The sequence below is a fragment of the Canis lupus genome, chromosome 22 (genome assembly GCF_011100685.1).
Source record: "Canis lupus familiaris isolate Mischka breed German Shepherd chromosome 22, alternate assembly UU_Cfam_GSD_1.0, whole genome shotgun sequence".
Taxonomy (NCBI): Eukaryota; Metazoa; Chordata; class Mammalia; order Carnivora; family Canidae; genus Canis; species Canis lupus.
The window spans coordinates 49,251,776-49,269,034 of record NC_049243.1 but is presented as its reverse complement, the minus strand read 5'-3'; the positions used below and the strand labels follow the sequence as shown (position 1 = coordinate 49,269,034).

The window sequence follows — 17,259 nt, the reverse complement described above, 5'->3', positions numbered from 1 at the left end:
GGTCGTGATCCCAGGGTCCTGGGATTGAATCCTGCATCGGGCTTCCTGCAGGGAGCCTGCTTCTCCTTCTGCCTGTGTTTGCCTTTCTCTCTGTGTCTCTCATGAATAAATAAATAAAAAATCTTAAAAAAAAGACTGATGAATCACTGACCTCCATCTCTGAAGCCAATAATACATTATATGTTAATTAATTGAATTTAGATAAAAAAGAAATTTTAAATGTTCAATTCAACATTTTCAGTAAATTTGCACATTTGTGCAGTCATCACCATGATCTCATTATAGAACATTTCGGTCAGCCCCAAAATAAATCTCATGCCCATTTCCAGTTCCTGCCCTAAGCTCCAGGTAGCCATTAATATACTTTCTATCTCTATACATTTGTATCTTTTTTTAAAAATTTATTTATGACAGTCATACAGAGAGAGAGAGAGAGAGAGAGGCAGAGACATAGGCAGAGGGAGAAGCAGGCTCCATGCACCGGGAGCCTGATGTGGGATTCGATCCCGGGTCTCCAGGATCGCGCCCTGGGCCAAAGACAGGCGCCAAACCGCTGCGCCACCCAGGGGTCCCCAAATTTGTATCTTTTTTTAACATTATAAATGGAATCATACAGCATGTGCCTTCACCTCTGGCTCCTTTTACTTAGCTAACTAATTCTGAGGTTCATCCATGCTGTAGCATGTGTCAGTACTTACTTTTTATTGCCAAATAGTATTCCTTTCTGTTTGGATAAAACACATTTTGTTTATGCAGTCACCAGTTGATGGACATTTGAGTTGTTTCCACTTTTTCATTACTGTGAATAATGTTGCTGTGAACATTTGGATTGCATTTCTGTGTGAACATGTGCTTTCGTTTTTCTTGGGTGGAGACTTAAGAGTGGACTACTAGATTATGTGGCAACTCTTTGTCTAACATTTTTAGGCACAGTTACACTGTTTGCTACAACAGCTCTACCAGCACTGTATTAGGGTTCCAGTTATTCTGCCGCTTTCCTAACACTCAGTATGGACAGTCTTAAAATTTTAGCCATCCTATTAGATGTGTAGTGGGGTGTCTCTGAGTTTTGTATTTCCTAATAACGTTGAGCGTCTTTTTACGTGCTTATTGACCATTCTCATTTTTTGGTGAACCTAGTGTTTTAAAACGGTTTAGACCCTAGTATAGCATAATAGTTAGGGTCCAGCCAGGAAACAGAAATTGTACCAGTTATTTTAACAATTAAATATGAAGCATTGTTACTAAGTATAAAGTTGTTCAGTCGGTAATTAGAAAGGTAAAAAAGAGAACATTAACATATCATAGAGGTAGTGGCTGCAGGAAGCAGCCATGCACTTTGGGGTTGGGGGGGACCAAGGGGTGAGATTGTGTTACTAAATCTTAGAAGCTTGAAGAGGAGGTGCCCACAGAGCTGAAACCAAGACCTCTGAGGAGTGGGGGCTGGGCAGCTGGCCATGGTTTCTGAGGGGGGTGTGATGTGGCTGGGTCTGTGAGTGCTGGGCAAACAGACGTGATTCAGGTGCTGCGTGAGAAGGATCTGCTGCTGCTAGGGTAAAGGGGTGTTGCGGGGTGACAGGAGGAACCCAAGCCTGCAGGAAAGCAGCCACAAAGGAGCCCGCGCCTTTTCCTCTCCCAGGTTTGCAGGCTCCCTCTGGTGCCCCCTGGTGGTGAGCCCTGCAGGGAGTCAACTGGTAAAGCAGCATGAGGTGTGTATTCCCTGCTAGCATCACAGAGCTGTGTGAAAGGCTGGGCCTGGTGCCTGGAGACAGTAGCTAAATAACTGTCACAGCCCACCCTTTTGATCACTCAGCAGGCAGACCCACCCAATACGCATGTCTGAACCTCCGTAGGGCAAAAATGACTATGTTTCAGCCTAACCGAACACAGATATCTTTCACTCAAAGGAAGGTGTTCTCGCTAGCTCCTCAAAACAGGAAGCTACAACATCTCATTAGTCATCCTATCTGTCTTTGGGAGAAAGTCCTATTCCCATTTCTGGACTTTGCTCATTAATCCTTAAATTCAGTTGCAGTCATGCAGGAATATATGCTACCCAGAGTCCAAATTATAGAGTCAAGTTCCAAGAACAATGCTTCTATAAAATATGATGAGGGCAGCCCAGGTGGCTCAGTGGTTTAGCACCTGCCTTCAGCCCAGGGCCTGATCCTGGAGCCCCAGGATCAAGTCCCACATCAGGCTCCCTGCATGGAGCCTGCTTCTCCCTCTGCCTGTGTCTCTGCCTCTCTCTCTATGTGTGTTTCATGAATAAATAAATAAAATACTTAAAAAAATATGAGAGGAAGGAGAAGAAATTGGTAACACCCCCCCGCCCCCCCCCCACACACACAACCTTCAAGCAACAATCAAGAGGGAGATATGCAATGCTGTTGCAGGGTTTATTTCTCTAACTGGCCATTTGACAGTGATTGATAAATTTATATCTTTATCTCCTATTTCTCCTGTTACTCATTTCATGTTTCTTTTGCTTTTGGTCTAAGGAGACATTTGAACTTGTGGAGTACTTCTCTCCAACCGCGCCCCCCCCCCCCCCCCCCCATGGTTTATCAGTACTGCTCCACATGATGTCATTGTTGGTTGCAATCCTTCAGTGGTCCTATGAGGATGGGTTTCTATGGAAATCTTGTTTACTTGTAACAAGGTCAAGGGATGGCAATCATGAGTGAGATCACTTATAAAACTTAATTTTTAGAGTTGTTTAGAAGATTAAATGAGACCTCGTGACTGAATTCTGTCACAGTGTCTGGCATATTGTTAGATGTAGGTCCATGTAACATACTCTATTAAGGATGTGCCCAGTACTCTTCATATAATGTTTTATTTTACATTTTAAAAGAAAGAGTTTACATTTAAAATGTTAATCTCCTATATGGTTCAGGTGAGTGGAATGACTGAAATAGAGCCAATTCTGTGATTTGAATAAAATTTCAGATCTGCTGTTAATGTTCTCTTTTCCTCCCTCCTCTGACTTTTTCTCTACAGGCTATTTTTCTTTCTTGGATTTTGAGAGCCTTGTGGCTAAAACAGAGATGAAAATTGTGTGGGAAAAGATCTATAAAATACATTATTTTTGGAATAAGTGAATTGGGGTAGATGAGTCAGCCCTCAGATCTGGACCTTGCCTAAAAAAATGAATGAGCCAAAGTTATAGAGCAGACAAAAGGTTTCTGTTAAGTGCTCTGTAAACTTAAAGCAGAATAGCTTGCTTGCTGAAGAAATCATCTTACCATTATCCTCTGTACTTCTGGGAATTCGCCGTGTTGGGCATAGTGATATGTTTTGAAAGATAACTATGTGAAGGGTAGAGTGCCTTCAAAAGAAATTCAGCTTTTTTATAGGTGTGCCCCTGATATGTCCTATTTTTTTTTTAGACAGCTTTATTGAGATACAATTCACATACTATACAATTCACCCATTTAAAGTGTACCATCCGGGACGCCTGAGTGGCTCAGAGGTTGAACGCCTGCCTTTGGCTCAGAGCATTATCCTGGATTCCCGGGTTCAAATCCCACACCGGGCTCCTTGCATGGAGCCTGCTTCTTCCTCTGCCTGTGTCTCTGTCTCTCTCTCTGTGTCTCTCATGAATAAATAAATAAAATCTTTAAAAAAAAATAAAGTGTACCATCCAGTGGTTTTCAGTATATTCAGAGTGTTTGTGTATCCATTACTATAGTTATAGAATACTTTTATTACTCCAAATGAAACCCTGTCAGCCTCCCATTCCACCTACCCACTCCCTAGCCCTCAGCAACCACTGATCTACTTTCTGTCTCTAAGTCTACTTGTTCTGGACATTTCATATCAACAGAATCATATAATATGTGATCCTATATGACTAGCTTCTTTCACCGGACATAGTATTTCCACATTGTAGATTGTTTCAGTATTTTAATACTTTTCTTTTTATTACTGAATGATATTGCATTGTATGGATAGACCACATTTTGTTTATCAATTCATCAGTTGATGGACATTTGGGTTATTTCTACTTTGAGGCTATTATGAATAAGACTGTTAACATTCGTGTGTGAGTTTTTGTATGGGCATATATTTTCAACTCTCTTGGGTATATAATTAGGAGTGGAATTGTTGTACCGTATGGTAACTCTGTATTTAACTGTTTGAGGAACTGCCAGATTGTTTTATAAAACAGCTGCCCTATTTTTCATCCCCACCAACAGTGTATGAGCAATCTGATTTTTCCACATCCTTACCAACACTTGTAATTATGTTTTTTGTTTTAGCCATCCTAGTAGGTATGAAGTGCTGTCTGATGGTTTCGATTTACGCTTCTCTGATGACTTTTCATTTGCTTATTGACCATTTGCATATCTTCTTTGGGTCCTGTTTTTAGGTGTTAATAGATTGTTGACAATATCTGTAATCTGTCGAATTCTTAGGTGGAGAGTAGTTTCCCTGAAAAGTTTCTTGCTTTTCTGACTGAGTGAAATTCACTTAGGCATCAGGAAATGTTTATTCGAGGTAACATTCATCTAGCACACAGTTACAGTTAAGTTATAACCCAACTAGAGGCTGTATATGAGAGTGAATCTTAGGAGGTCATGAATTTTGTGTCTTTGTAAAAAGAAATAAAAAACTCCTAAGGGCTCAGAGAATAGAATTTTCTGAGCCTTCTAAGAGCAGGGACATAGATCTACTTCCTTTTGACTTGATAAGAAGATTAGAGAAAGGAGTACATATTTTTTTTTGAGGCTGTTTACTCTGGTTTTTCAAAGCCATAGGAATAGTTCTGTTTTCCTTCCTATAATTTGGGGAGGTAACCATTGCAATATCTTTATTTCTTATTATTCACATTTTGATTACTCTAACTGAAAATCCAACTATATATTGAAATAGTTTTTAAAAAGGCAAACAGATTTTATGTTTAATTTTTCCTTTTTATCCTAAAGAAGCTTTTTAATTCTTTTTTTTTTTTTTAAGATTTTTTATTTATTCATTCATGAGAGACACACAGAGAGATAGACAGAGAGGCAGAGACACAGGCAGAGGGAGAAGCAGGCTCCATGCAGGGAGCCCGATGCGGGACTTGATCCTAGGTCTCCAGGATCACGCCCTGGGCCGAAGGCAGGTGCCAAACCACTGTGTAGAATCTGAATTTTAGTCTTTCTTTTCACATATAAGAACAACTTTTCAAAAGCTGTAACTCCATCTTAGAAGCACAAAAACTATTTCATGAATGCATTTGCCCAAGACTTACGCTGTGCATCTTTTCAATTGTTTTAATTTGGTATACCTTGCCACTAAGTGATCTTTTCAGATGTTTCCTCAAGTAGAATTTCCTTGAAAGAGGCTGGTGGAGGCCAAGAGGAGTCTGTGAGTTCTGATGTCATTGTGCCATTGTGAGTTTGCTTGCCTTTGTTTTTTGCTCAGTGTCTCATCTACAGCTGGATGATGGTACTTACTGCATTCATTGGGATCTGCACCATTATCAGCCTCCCTCCGCTGAGTACCCATCCTCAGCCAATGTTTTCAGTGAGGAGTTAAAGCTTTGCAAATAGGTGAGCTCTTCTGGCAGCTTCTCATATTTGACAGGATCAACATTTATGGATTTATTGGTTTTTCTTCAAAGAACTAAGCTCCCTCAGAAACTATGATTTTGCTCTGTAACCTCCCATAATGGTAATTGAAGTTCTGACTTTGCCTGCAGCTTCCTGAGCTGAGGGATAAATCAGAACCTATAAACTCTGTTGGTTCTCTCATTTCATAGTTCTCGTTGAAAGAAGGTGAAAGTTCTATGAATCAGGAATTTATATCTCCGCTATCTTGTTTCTGTGAAAATACGTAGCTGGAAGGGTTTTTCTATTGGGGTTTTCCATTACCAAGTGGAATGAGGAAATAGAATATAAATATTATGAAGCCTATTCCTTGGGTGTTTCTGCCCTTTGTGTGGGCCACAGTCAGACAAGGGGAGTGTAGTACCATCCTGGTTTTCTGTTATTTCATTTCTTCCTGGAAGTCATAGGAAAGCAGCCTAGTAAGTATATTGTTTTTTTTTTTTTTTAATAGCAGTAAGAGATATATCTATATATCTGTATCTATATAACATAAGATTAACCATTTAACTGATTTTAAATATTCAGTGGCATTAAGTACATTTTACAGCCTAGTTTACCATCCATGTTCACCACCCAACTCCAGACCTTTTTCATCATCCCAAACTGAAACTGTACCTATTAAACAATAATTCCTCATTCCCTCTGTCCCCACAGCCCCTGGTAACCACCATTTTGTTTTCTGTCTTCATGAATTTATCTATTCTAGCTAAGTCATTTAAGTAGAATTGTACAGTATTTGTTTTTTTGTGTCTGACCTATTTCACTGAGCATAATGTCCTCGAGGTTTATCCATGCTGTAGTGGGTGAACGGGCCATCCTTCCTTTTTAAGGCTGAATAATATCCCATTGTATGTACATAGCACATTCTGTCCATTCATTTGTTGATGGACACTTAGGTGACTTCCACCTCTTGATTATTTGAATAATGCTGTTATGAACATGGGTATACAAATATCTATTCAAAACTCTGCTTTCGGTTCTTTTGGGTATCTACTCAGAAGTGGAATTGCTGAATCATGTGATAATTCTTCATTTAATTTTGTGAGGAATCACCATACTCTATTTCACAGTGGCTGTATCATTTTTTTTTTTTTGATTTTATTTATTTATCCATGAGACACAGAGAGATGCAGAGAGAAGGGCAGAAACACAAGCAGAGGGAGAAGCAGGCTCCATGCAGGGATCCTGACATGGGACTTGATCCTGGGTCTCTGTATCATTTTATATTCTTACTAGCAAGTAAGTTGGCTTTATTAACCCCAACTTTTCTTCCTTTAGGAGTTCTGTTTTATTTTAAACGCTGCTTAACTTGGTCTTCTGCCTGTAAAAGGAAGATTCTCTAATTTCTTTTGAGAGACTCTGGTCATCTCTGGAAAACCACTGCCCTCCATTCCATTGAGCCAGTCTGGTTGCTTCCACTCCTATTTTGTCACTCCATGTTTATACCAGCTGTTCAGAGCACCCCACAGGGACGACTCACCTCCCTAATATTCTAGCACCAACATGGAGACACCTGTGTAACTTTGTGTTCTCCACTTTTTTTTTTAAGATTTTATTTATTTATTCATGAGAGACACAGAAGAGAGAGGCAGAGACACAGGCAGAGGGAGAAGCAGGCTCCGTGCAGGGAGCCCTATGCCGGACTCGATCCTGGGACTCCAGGATCACATGCTAAACCTCTGAGCCACCCAGGGATCCCCTGTGTTCTCCACTTTTGAGAACATTTAAATACTAGTTGGCAGGAGACTTGGCTCAAGTATTTTATGTAGTTATGAGTTTAGAGATACATTTTTAACAAAATTAGTTTGTTTTGCCAAGCTGTTGGTGGGGTGTGTGTGTGTGTCTAAAACTCCCGTCTGTGCCATTGCCCCTACTCCCACCTGCCATCTCTCTTCATCTCAAGGTAACTGGTAGCGGCATTTCCAAGTGTTTTGAGGTGGGGATGTTAAATGATGGATAAATTTAGATATGATATAAGTCTCCCTTCTCTCTGACAGACTCGAGGTTTATGTTCCTGAAACATACAATGGTAGGAGAGTTCACTTTTTCCTTATTTTTAAAAAGATCCTTACATATGTAATAACACTTCCTTAATTTCCCTTACTTAAAAAAACAAAAAACAAACGTTTTCTAATGGTCATTGCTTAAAACCTCCACTCCTTCTTCACCAACTATCTTAACTTCCTTTTCTTGTTCCACAAAACTCCCTTTTCTCTTTTTGAATAATCTTTTTACCAATATAAGTAACTTGTAATTTGAGTTTATTAGATCTTAAAGTCTCACATGCTTGAGTTTTGTGTAAGAAATGCTGAAATTTTTAGAAGAACTACCTCACTTTATAACAGGGAAGAAAAAAAAATAATTTGGGGCAAAAGATGGAGGAGACAAACCTTATTGGGCATGTGGTATATACCAGGCCCCATGCTAGACGCTACTTAACTTTGACTATACTGATTGAATATAAATATATAAGGAGTTGACAGGCAAACTTAGATAAGGTTTCTTTGTTCAGCAGAATTCACTGCACTGAGAAATGTACTGTGGACTGTCAGGGATGAAAATAAGCTCTTCTTATGGACTGGACACCCTAATGGCGCTTAAATAGAATATGATGTATCATTATTATGCAAGATTTTTATTTCAGCCACTATAGAATGGAAAGAATTCCACTGCCTTCCTGGCCTCCTAAGGTAGGACCCAAGGTCTGACCTAGGTAAAAGACTTCTCTCTGTTGGAGATACAATATTCTAGTTTGTAGTTTTAGATTTTTTAGGTGTTACTTCAGATTCTAATTTATGCACACTTTTTTTGAGAGAGTATGAAGCGAATCTACTAGTCAAACTAATTTGACCTTCAGAACATCCTTAAAACAGACAGTTGGCAAGGAGAGAGCTGCAAATGGGAGTGGCAGCTTTAGATGGATATGCTCTGGGGCAGGGGCTCAAAGCTTGAGACCTATTTGCTGGTGGTCTCTGTGGCGAAATGGCTGAGGTTTGTCATGACCACTGGGTGGGGCAGGAAGTTTAGTTTACCCTAAACTTACTGTGTGCAGGCTTTCTGGTGGTTTGTATATAGCACGGAGCCTTTTTCCTAGGTTAAAATGCGCACCCTGAGGGCAGCCCCAGGTACCTCCCATGGTCTGTGGTTTGTGTATTCCTGTGAAGTGGGGTCAGAGCAGAAATCCAAATTATAAATTCATAAGCAAGGTGGCTGTTTTGAGCTATTCAGTAAGTTCTTTGTGAAGTATAAAACAATAGTTGCTGACACCTGCACCCCTCTCCCGTTTTTAGTAACAGCGTTATAGAGATATAAATTCACTGTTGGGGCCACTCCACAGAAGCAGGATGGGCCCTCTCCTTGCCCCCTTATATCCCACATTTGCTTTGGATGTTGTGACGAGGAAGGTGGTGTGAGGAGGTTCATTACTCATGTAGTGAAGCTCTCTGAGGAGAGCAGGGCAGCTCCTAAGCAGGTCCTGATCCTGGTTTGAGATTTCTGTAGTGGTTAGCAGGTGGGGACAGAGTGAGGGTTTGAATTTCCTCCTGGGACAAAGGAGGGAGCCACCTGGAACTTCCTTTCAGTTTGGCCAGATGTGGAACACAAGGGAAAAGAAGAGGGGAAAAGCTTAAAGCTGTTAGTAGTAAGACATCAATAGTAGAGTCAGGCTATTTATTCACAAACCATAGAACTCACCTGTTTAAAGTGTTCAATCCAGTGTTTTTTAGTATATCCACAGACTATATACTGTGCATAGATAGCATATATGTTAGAAACACTGTCCAATTTCTGAACATTTTCATTACTCCTAAAAGAAGTACTGTGCTCACTAGCAATCACTCCCTATTCCCTGGCAACCACTAATCTACCTTCTATCTCTATGGATTTGCCTATTCTGGACTTTCCATTTAAATAGAATCCTATAATATGAGGTCTTTTTGTAACTGGCTTCTTTCATTCTGCATAACATTTTCCAGGTTCATCCATATTGTAGCACACATCATTACTTCATTCCTTTCTATAGCTTAAAAATATGACATCATGTAGACATACCATCCCAGTTTGTCATATTAAAAGATGATTGATGAACACATGAGGGTGAGGTGGTGATAGGAGAGTTGGGTACCATTATTAGGGGAGGAAGGACATGGGTTTGGAGCTCAAGATAGAGACAGGGGTGGACATCTAGCCTTGGGAATTGTGAAAATTAGAGGTCACATTTAAAGATGAGAGAGTAACTGTGATCTCCAAATTGAAATACATACCTGTAGGTAGTTGAACTGGTTGCCAATAGATATCATCCATCTCCATGTCCTCTGATGGAATTCATGGAAGTTATCCTTGTAAACTAATCCCAGATCATTCTGATGCAGAAAAATCAGTGAAACCAAATACACATTTGAATGATTCATTTTGTCATGCTTCTATTAGCATGAAACTCATTTTTGGTTTTATTGAATCCTTTGCTCTAAATATTTTCTGTTGTTTTCTTTGCCCACTAATTTTGTTGGTTGGAAAATGATTAATATTTGAAATTGATATAAGTTGCTCAAATGCTTATTAGTAGCTCCCTAGGAAACATTTATTTTTCCTCTGAATGATTGTTAGGAAATTGTTCTATTCTGTCCCATTGTTTTAAATATTACCTTGAGAGTTTTAAAAGTAATTCAAATAGAATATACTAGCAGCATCACATTTTGCTTGGTTATCATTTATAATCCTTTGTAAAGTTCAAACATAATCTTTTGTATCTTAAATGATATTTCCTGGCTTCTGCATCCAGGATGTCTAAAACAGGTAGTAACAATAATAAATTACGTTTAAATTTTTAGGTGCTATCTTTATTGATATTCAGTGAGCTATTATTTTTTAAGTTGTTTTCCTTGCAGTACAGAAGTTAAGATAGATGGTGAACATTTGGAATTCTCAAGACAGATAATTTAACCCATGTGTCTGGTGTTTTATAGTCTACAATATTGTGTTTCTGTGTAGATGAGTTTCCATGTTATTTATCTGCCAGCATTGTGATGTTACATGAAGACTTGGCTTTTCTGATGTCAGGATTTTGGTGTAATCTTGAACAGTGTAGCTCTGTTTTAACAGAGTTGCTCTTCTGAAGCTGAGTGCTCTAGACCACAGATTATTTTTTCCTGTGGCCAGTATCTTTACTCCTTTGATCTCTGTGGCTGTTAGATAAACCTTGCATAAAAATGCAGGAGAAAGTAGAAGCCTAGGTTTTTGCTTATCTCTGGGGCCTAATAGATATACTAGCCATAAAACCCAGAAATTTGGGATTATGTGACTATTTAGTATTCTCTAAAGATCTGCTTTTGTTACATTATATAGGTTTCTGTTACAAACTCAGGTACTCAGTGATTATAATTCACTCTAACTTTGAAATCTGTAGATAGAAAATGAAAACCATCTGTTGCCTTGTGAAATAAGGAAGAATTCAGAACAGATCTTAAAAGAGCAGTAACTTTTCTCTAGATACATATTGTGGGTGGGAGGGGTTTTCCTGTGTTCATCATAGTCATTTTACATAATTTACTTTTCATTTTTTAGAAGGAAAATGCAAGAGTCAGCTTAGTATTGTGTCAGTGACATGCTTTCCTATGAGCCATCACCAAAGACACCCAGAGGTAGTATAGTGTTACTGAGTTCATTCTGCAGTGGAAGGACCTGGATTACTTATGCATCTCAAATAATAACCTTGTTGACTGTGGGATTTCAGCGTGTGTTTACCATCACGTGCTAGAGCCCTGCTTCAGAAGGTGTATGTCCTAGCCTGATCGGGTAGCGCTTTGTGCATGTTCTCATTTGCATCTTTGGGTACCAGAGATGGGAGAATCGTATTAAGCAGTGCAAACTTGCTAGCCCTCTCTCTGGCAGAGTGGAAGTGGGCAGAAGTCAAGATTGACACAGCAATTTTGTGTTCCCTTGTGATTTGCTGTCAGCAAGCTGTTACCCACACATGCAAAAGGTTGTTTGAAGTGGGCTTATCCATGTTTCCATAGCAGCAGTCATCTTAGTGATTTCTCTCATTTTGGGGCTCCCCCCCTTTTGCTTCTCTGTTCCTCTCGGATGCAAGATTAAACAAACAGCATATTTAGGTCAAGGAAAGAGATGTTTGCTAATATAGATGCTGGGCTAAGCATTCTGGGAGAGTGATTCCTTGCAGCAGATGAACATTCTTTGTGCGTTCCAGCAGCATCTGCAGCAGGGTGGCTGTCTGGCACCATTTTTTCATTTTGGGCAGGTTCTGAGATTCAGAACAATCCTAAGCAAATCACAGGAGCCGGCAGTTTTCCAGTCACCACATGTAAATCTCTGCTTATTTGTTCTTTGGTATTAATAGGGAAGCGATCTACTGGAAAAATGATACTTTAAAGATTTTGGTGCATCCGAGGTGTGTCATCTGGTTTTTGCACCACCCCTCCTGTTTGAGCCTGGATTTTTTTTTTTTTTGTCAGGCAGTTGAGCAGGAGCAGATTCTAGTGCAACAGCTCAGAGCTTCCCTTCTGTTCTGGTGCCGGCACTGCCTGTCATGAAGATGGTACAGTGGGAGCCTGCTCAGAAGAGCCAAGGAAGATGATGTGGAAATGGAGCAGAGATTGCTAGAGATCTGAACATCCACACCTTGGGGATGGGTTGCACTACTAGTGTAATTCTGTTTAAAGGCATCCGCACCGTTTTTGAAAGAAACTGTGCTTATATGTGCAAACAGCAAGGAGAGAATAATGCCCTTGAATATACGGCATACCATTGGACAAAAGAAGATTCAGAACTATTAATCTCCTCCTGTCTGGTAAATGCTGTCTTGCTTCATTAACAAGTAGTTTGGTGATGTTAGAATAAACTTATCTTGACTTATTAAGTAAATGTATTTATTTACTTCAGTATGCTGATATGTCTCTAGCCTGGGTGAATAAATGGGTTAATTAAGTGGCCTTAAGTTTAATTTTGAGGTGCCTGTGTGTATGTGTGAGAGTACCATGCATGGTATTCACCAAAGCTTAAATATGTATAGAGAGAAGCTGGAGTACGATAATTGATTACAGATTAGTTTTCTAAGTTACCTTTATGAGCTTACACGTTCTTGGTATAGTCTCAGAAATAACATATGGCAAAGTATGTATTTAGGGTATTCTAGATTGAACCCTCTGCTAGTGATAGTGAATTATTCAGTTCCTTTACATCTCGGTCTTTTCCTTGGCGAAATTGTCTTAAAAATGGCTTGTGGTCAGTCCTCCCATTTAGAGGGAGGAATTTAAAGGGAGCATGAAAAAAACTGTAATGAGGGTGAGAAAAATATTCATAGTTATATTATTTTAAATCTGACGATTTATAATGTTTTGGAGTGAAGGCTGTTGAGAGTAAAAGGAAGCTTAGTTGACACTTGTGTGTTCTTTCCTCCCCTTACGAGGCACGAGGAGGTGTCGGGTCACAGATGGGTGTGCTTCTCCATGGCCTTCTCACAAATACCAGGCTCGTGAGGAAGCTGCATATGGGTCTCCTCTTTCCTCAGGATGCCTTGCCATTTCTCCTTCTGTTCTTATCACAGTTTTTTTTTTTTTTTTTTTGTCAAAACGAGTGAGAATAACACACGTGGGAGTTTCTGCGTGTGAGTCTGGCCAGCAGCCACTGGGTATGGTGAGGGCGAGGTGTGTGGAAACCCCGAATCCGTTCCTGGTCATTAGGCTGCCATCTGACACGGAGAGGGAGTGCCAGCAGGCCACATGCACCTCGGGATCAGATCAGGTCGCCCCAGCCTTGCCGGCACCCAGGAGAGGATGCATTTTGTAGAGGGTCTTATGTGACATTAGCTCTCAAAACACTCTGGAGGAAGGGAAAGAGAGCATCATTTGAGCATCCGAATGCATTTTGGAAGGCAGTATTATGTGTGGGTTTGGAACTTAAGTGAGGCTGTTTTAACTATTAAATATTTTAAACTCTAATGTATTTTGGAATATGCTTTTGAGAACAACTGGTATCAGAGAGTAGAAGGACTAGCTCATTACAGAGTCTGCCCCATTAGGTATAATCCATAACCCTGACAGCCTGAGGGCTGCTTGGCCAGGAATGGCAACACCTCTCTCATGCTGCCAGCTTCTCCCTCAGGTCTCATGGACCTGTCTTGGGTTAGCCCATCTTTGATAGACTCTGCTTGTTTTTTTTTTTTTTTCTTTTGTGGCACGAGAGAGTAATAACCTTCCAGGGGCTTTGTTGGCATGCTGGGACAGGATTTTGAAGCACTGCTTCTGTGTGTTGGGTCAGGTGCTCTCTGCCCACCACCCTTGCTTGCACCAGTAGACCGAGAAAGACGTGACTGTGCATATATGTGGCTGCGCTGCTGTGGGTAGGAAGATGCACCCTCTCCCTCCAAACTGCTCTCTCTGCTTCTGTCCTTGACCCTTGACCCTTTCCTTACTGGCAGACAGTGGTCCTTTGAGAAGAAAAGTCTGATGGTCACGCCTCTACTTAGAGTCACATCCAGAATCCTTCCTGTGGCCTCCAGGTCCATCCCTACACACCTGCTGCCCTTGCTTCTCCTGGCCACTCCTCTTTGCTTCTCGCTCTCTTCTTATTCATCACTTCCCTTGTTCTCTCCTGCTGGACAAATGCAGCCAGGCATTTACCTGGTTCATCCCTGGACTCCTGCAGGGCTTGCTCCTGATTTCCCTTTCTCACTGAGGCTTCTTTGACCACTGCTGTAATCTTGTAGCACCCAAGCACAGCCTTCTCTGAATCCCTGGCTTCCTAATAATTATTTTCACCTGAGATAGTTAGTCACGCATAGTAATAGTAGTTAATAGTGTTATTTACCATCCTTAGCAAGAATAAACTTCCATTTTTTAAAAAAAATTTGAACTTTTTATATAAAAATCATTTTAGACAGAATAAAATACCAAAAATAGAGCAGAGGGCCCATATTTCCTTCACAAAGCTTTCCCTAATTTTAACAAATGACAGAACCATAAAGAATAAGCTTTCTGATGGCCGGGATTTTTGTCTGTTTTATTTGCCGTTCTGCCCCAACAGCTGGAACAGTGTGTGAGTTGTAGTAAGTGCTAAGTTAATAAGTGAATTCTGATAAAATGGTTTTATGGTCCTGAACTTTGAACTTGGAGAAGCTGTCGAGAATTTAGATTATAGTCATTTATCCTAAAACCAAAGTCTTTTTTCCAAACATTTTTATAGTTTCCCCTCAAACAATAACTGGGTCATTTTCAGTAATCTCCACTAGAGTTATACTTTTCAACCCTTCTGTCCTGGAGCTGTGCCAAGAAGTTATGTGATTCAAGGCCAAACCTTCCCTGGGTTTGCTGTGGTTATGACTGACAATTGATGATACTGTCCTTGAACAGTATCCAGACTAGCTCTGTTGAAACCTGTCCCATGGCATTGGCATTTGAGGGCCTTCTCATCCTTTGGTGTGAGCCAGCCAAACCCTATCTTAAGGGAATCCTGCCCAGTGGTACCTCCCATGACCCCCCTCTGTGCAAAGGTAGGTTGACCTGCTCTTCAGGCAGATGTGGGCCTGTCAGGCTCCTCCACCTTAGTTAGTAGGGTGGCTACCCTACTCGTGGCTCTGCGTTAACTGTTGGCAGGTCAGAGCTGTATTCACCTGCGCCTTAGAGTATAACCCCCACTCTGGCCATGCAGTGCATACTAAATCTTGTGGAGGAAAAGGAGTAATATTCATGAAGATTAGGGCTTAAGGCCACCCAGTCTTTGAGAGACTCTAAATATCCCAGGTATCTGTCCATGTATCTGAAACCCACATGGAGGGGCACCGGGGTGGTTCAGTGGTTGAGCATCTGCTTTTGGCTCAGGTCATGATCCTGGGATTGAGTCCTGCATCAGGATCCCCTCAGGGAGCCTGCTTCTCCCTCTGCCTGTGTCTCTGCCTCTCTCTGTGTGTCTCTCATGAATAAATAAATAAAATCTTAAAAAAAGAAAAGAAAAATCCACATGGGTGGACTGCTTCATTCTGGCATCAGCAGAATTGCTCCTGAGCTAAGCTTTGTGTTTTTCTCTTGGCTAAACTGAAGGGCATCATAAGAAACATCCTTATGAAAGTGATGTCTGCTTGAGGGTTTTGTTGAGGACATTGCTCCTTTGCTTTTGGATCAGCCGGAGGCATTGCGGTGTAGTGGTTAAGAGTGCCGAGCAGCTGGCTGGCTCAGTTGGCCTAGTGTGCGACTCCTGATCTTAGGGTTGTAAGTTTGAGACCCATGTTGGGTGTAGAGATTACTTAAAAATAAAATCTTAAAAAATAAAACCCTGCAGGGCTTGATCCCAAATCCACAACTTGCTAACTGTGTGACTTTGGGCAATTTACTTAACTGCTTTGTTCTTCAGTTTCATTATTAATGAATAGTGAAATGGATCTGCCTTTAATGAAATGCAGATAATAATGATACTTTCCTCATAGGGTAATTAAATGAATGAATATGTCTAAAGTCCTTAGGATAGTGTTTTATATATAAGTTAGTGCTAATTGTTAGCTATTATCATAATTATTTCTATTTTTTTAGTGTTCTCTTTATGAGGGGCCCTGGAAGTAGACTTTTTCTCTCCATACTCCTAATGGTTGTGCTTTTCTGAAGAACTACTCTGTTTGTATTTTATTTTATTTTTTTTTCTGTTTGTATTTTATATACATTAAGATTCATGTAACTGATCCCAGCCACTTTTTCAGTTGACTGTTAAAGAAAGCTTAGATTTACACATGTGACCCAGTTCTAATAGATATTTAGGCTATTTCAAAGTGATTTTTAAATGATTTACTTATTTGAGAGAGAGAGAGAGGGAGGGAGTGGGGAGAGGGGCAGAGGGAGAGTCTCAAGCAGATGCCTGGCTGAGCAGGGAGCCCTATATGGGGCTCCATCTCAGGACCCTGAGATCATGACCTGAGCAGAAACCAAGAATCGGATGCTTAACCGACTGAGCCACCCAGATGCTCCACTGATTTTTCTTCTTATTGCTCTTAAACTTTGCTTCTTACTTTCCTCTATTACTATTTTATAGCTCTTTCTCATCCACTTATTAAATACTTTTTATCTTGTTTTGTATGTATTTATGTAAATCACTTTAAATCATTTTGCACAAGGCAGAGTATAGATTAATAAACTAATAGAGAACTTCAGAGTGAAGAAAAAGCATTTGTATGATCATTAAGGTTGTCTCTGAACCAAAAATCAGATGTGTCTAGTGCAAAGTTTAGCTTTGCAAGGCTGCAGCTGTGGGATCTTGTATAGGAAGGTTCTTTTTATATCTAAGTGGCATGAATCAGCTCCGTGGTGGATAGGATACTGGGAAATGGGCTTATCTGACATCTGGGGCCAACTGAATTTCAATTATACCATACCTAAATTTTGACCAGTAATCCTACCACAGTGGAGGGGCAAGGCTGAGTTAGGATGGTCTCTATTTCCCAAGTATAGATTTTTCTTAACATCTCCCTTTTCTAAGTAGTTGAAAATATTAGTTCAGCTGATTCCAGAAACAACCTTGAATGCTTCTGTGTGCTGAGCTCTGGGCGTACAGAAGTGAGGAGGATGCTCAAGGCCCCATCAAGGAAGGGCCAGCAGAACTCACAGGGCCTGTCAGAGGGCATGAATGCACAGTTTAGCCCTGTCACCTTCCGTGAGCATGAGCT

At 40.5% G+C, this 17,259-nt stretch overlaps 1 protein-coding gene across 25 annotated transcripts in view; it reads left to right on the top strand.

The window, feature by feature from the left end:
* Window positions 1-17,259, top strand: part of DOCK9 (dedicator of cytokinesis 9) — a 279,172-nt gene that overhangs the window by 54,011 nt on the left and 207,902 nt on the right. For 3 of the 25 annotated variants that reach the window (XM_038569912.1, XM_038569918.1, XM_038569915.1), the window contains exon 1: window positions 12,087-12,402. The exons of 6 other annotated variants lie outside the window; for them this stretch is intronic. In XM_038569912.1, the coding sequence (XP_038425840.1) occupies window positions 12,241-12,402 (162 nt within the window). In that variant the 5' untranslated portion in view covers window positions 12,087-12,240. Of the gene's footprint in view, window positions 1-12,079; window positions 12,403-17,259 lie in introns of those variants that run through there. 16 more of the 25 variants (XM_038569917.1, XM_038569907.1, XM_038569913.1 and 13 more) reach the window with 8 other exon arrangements.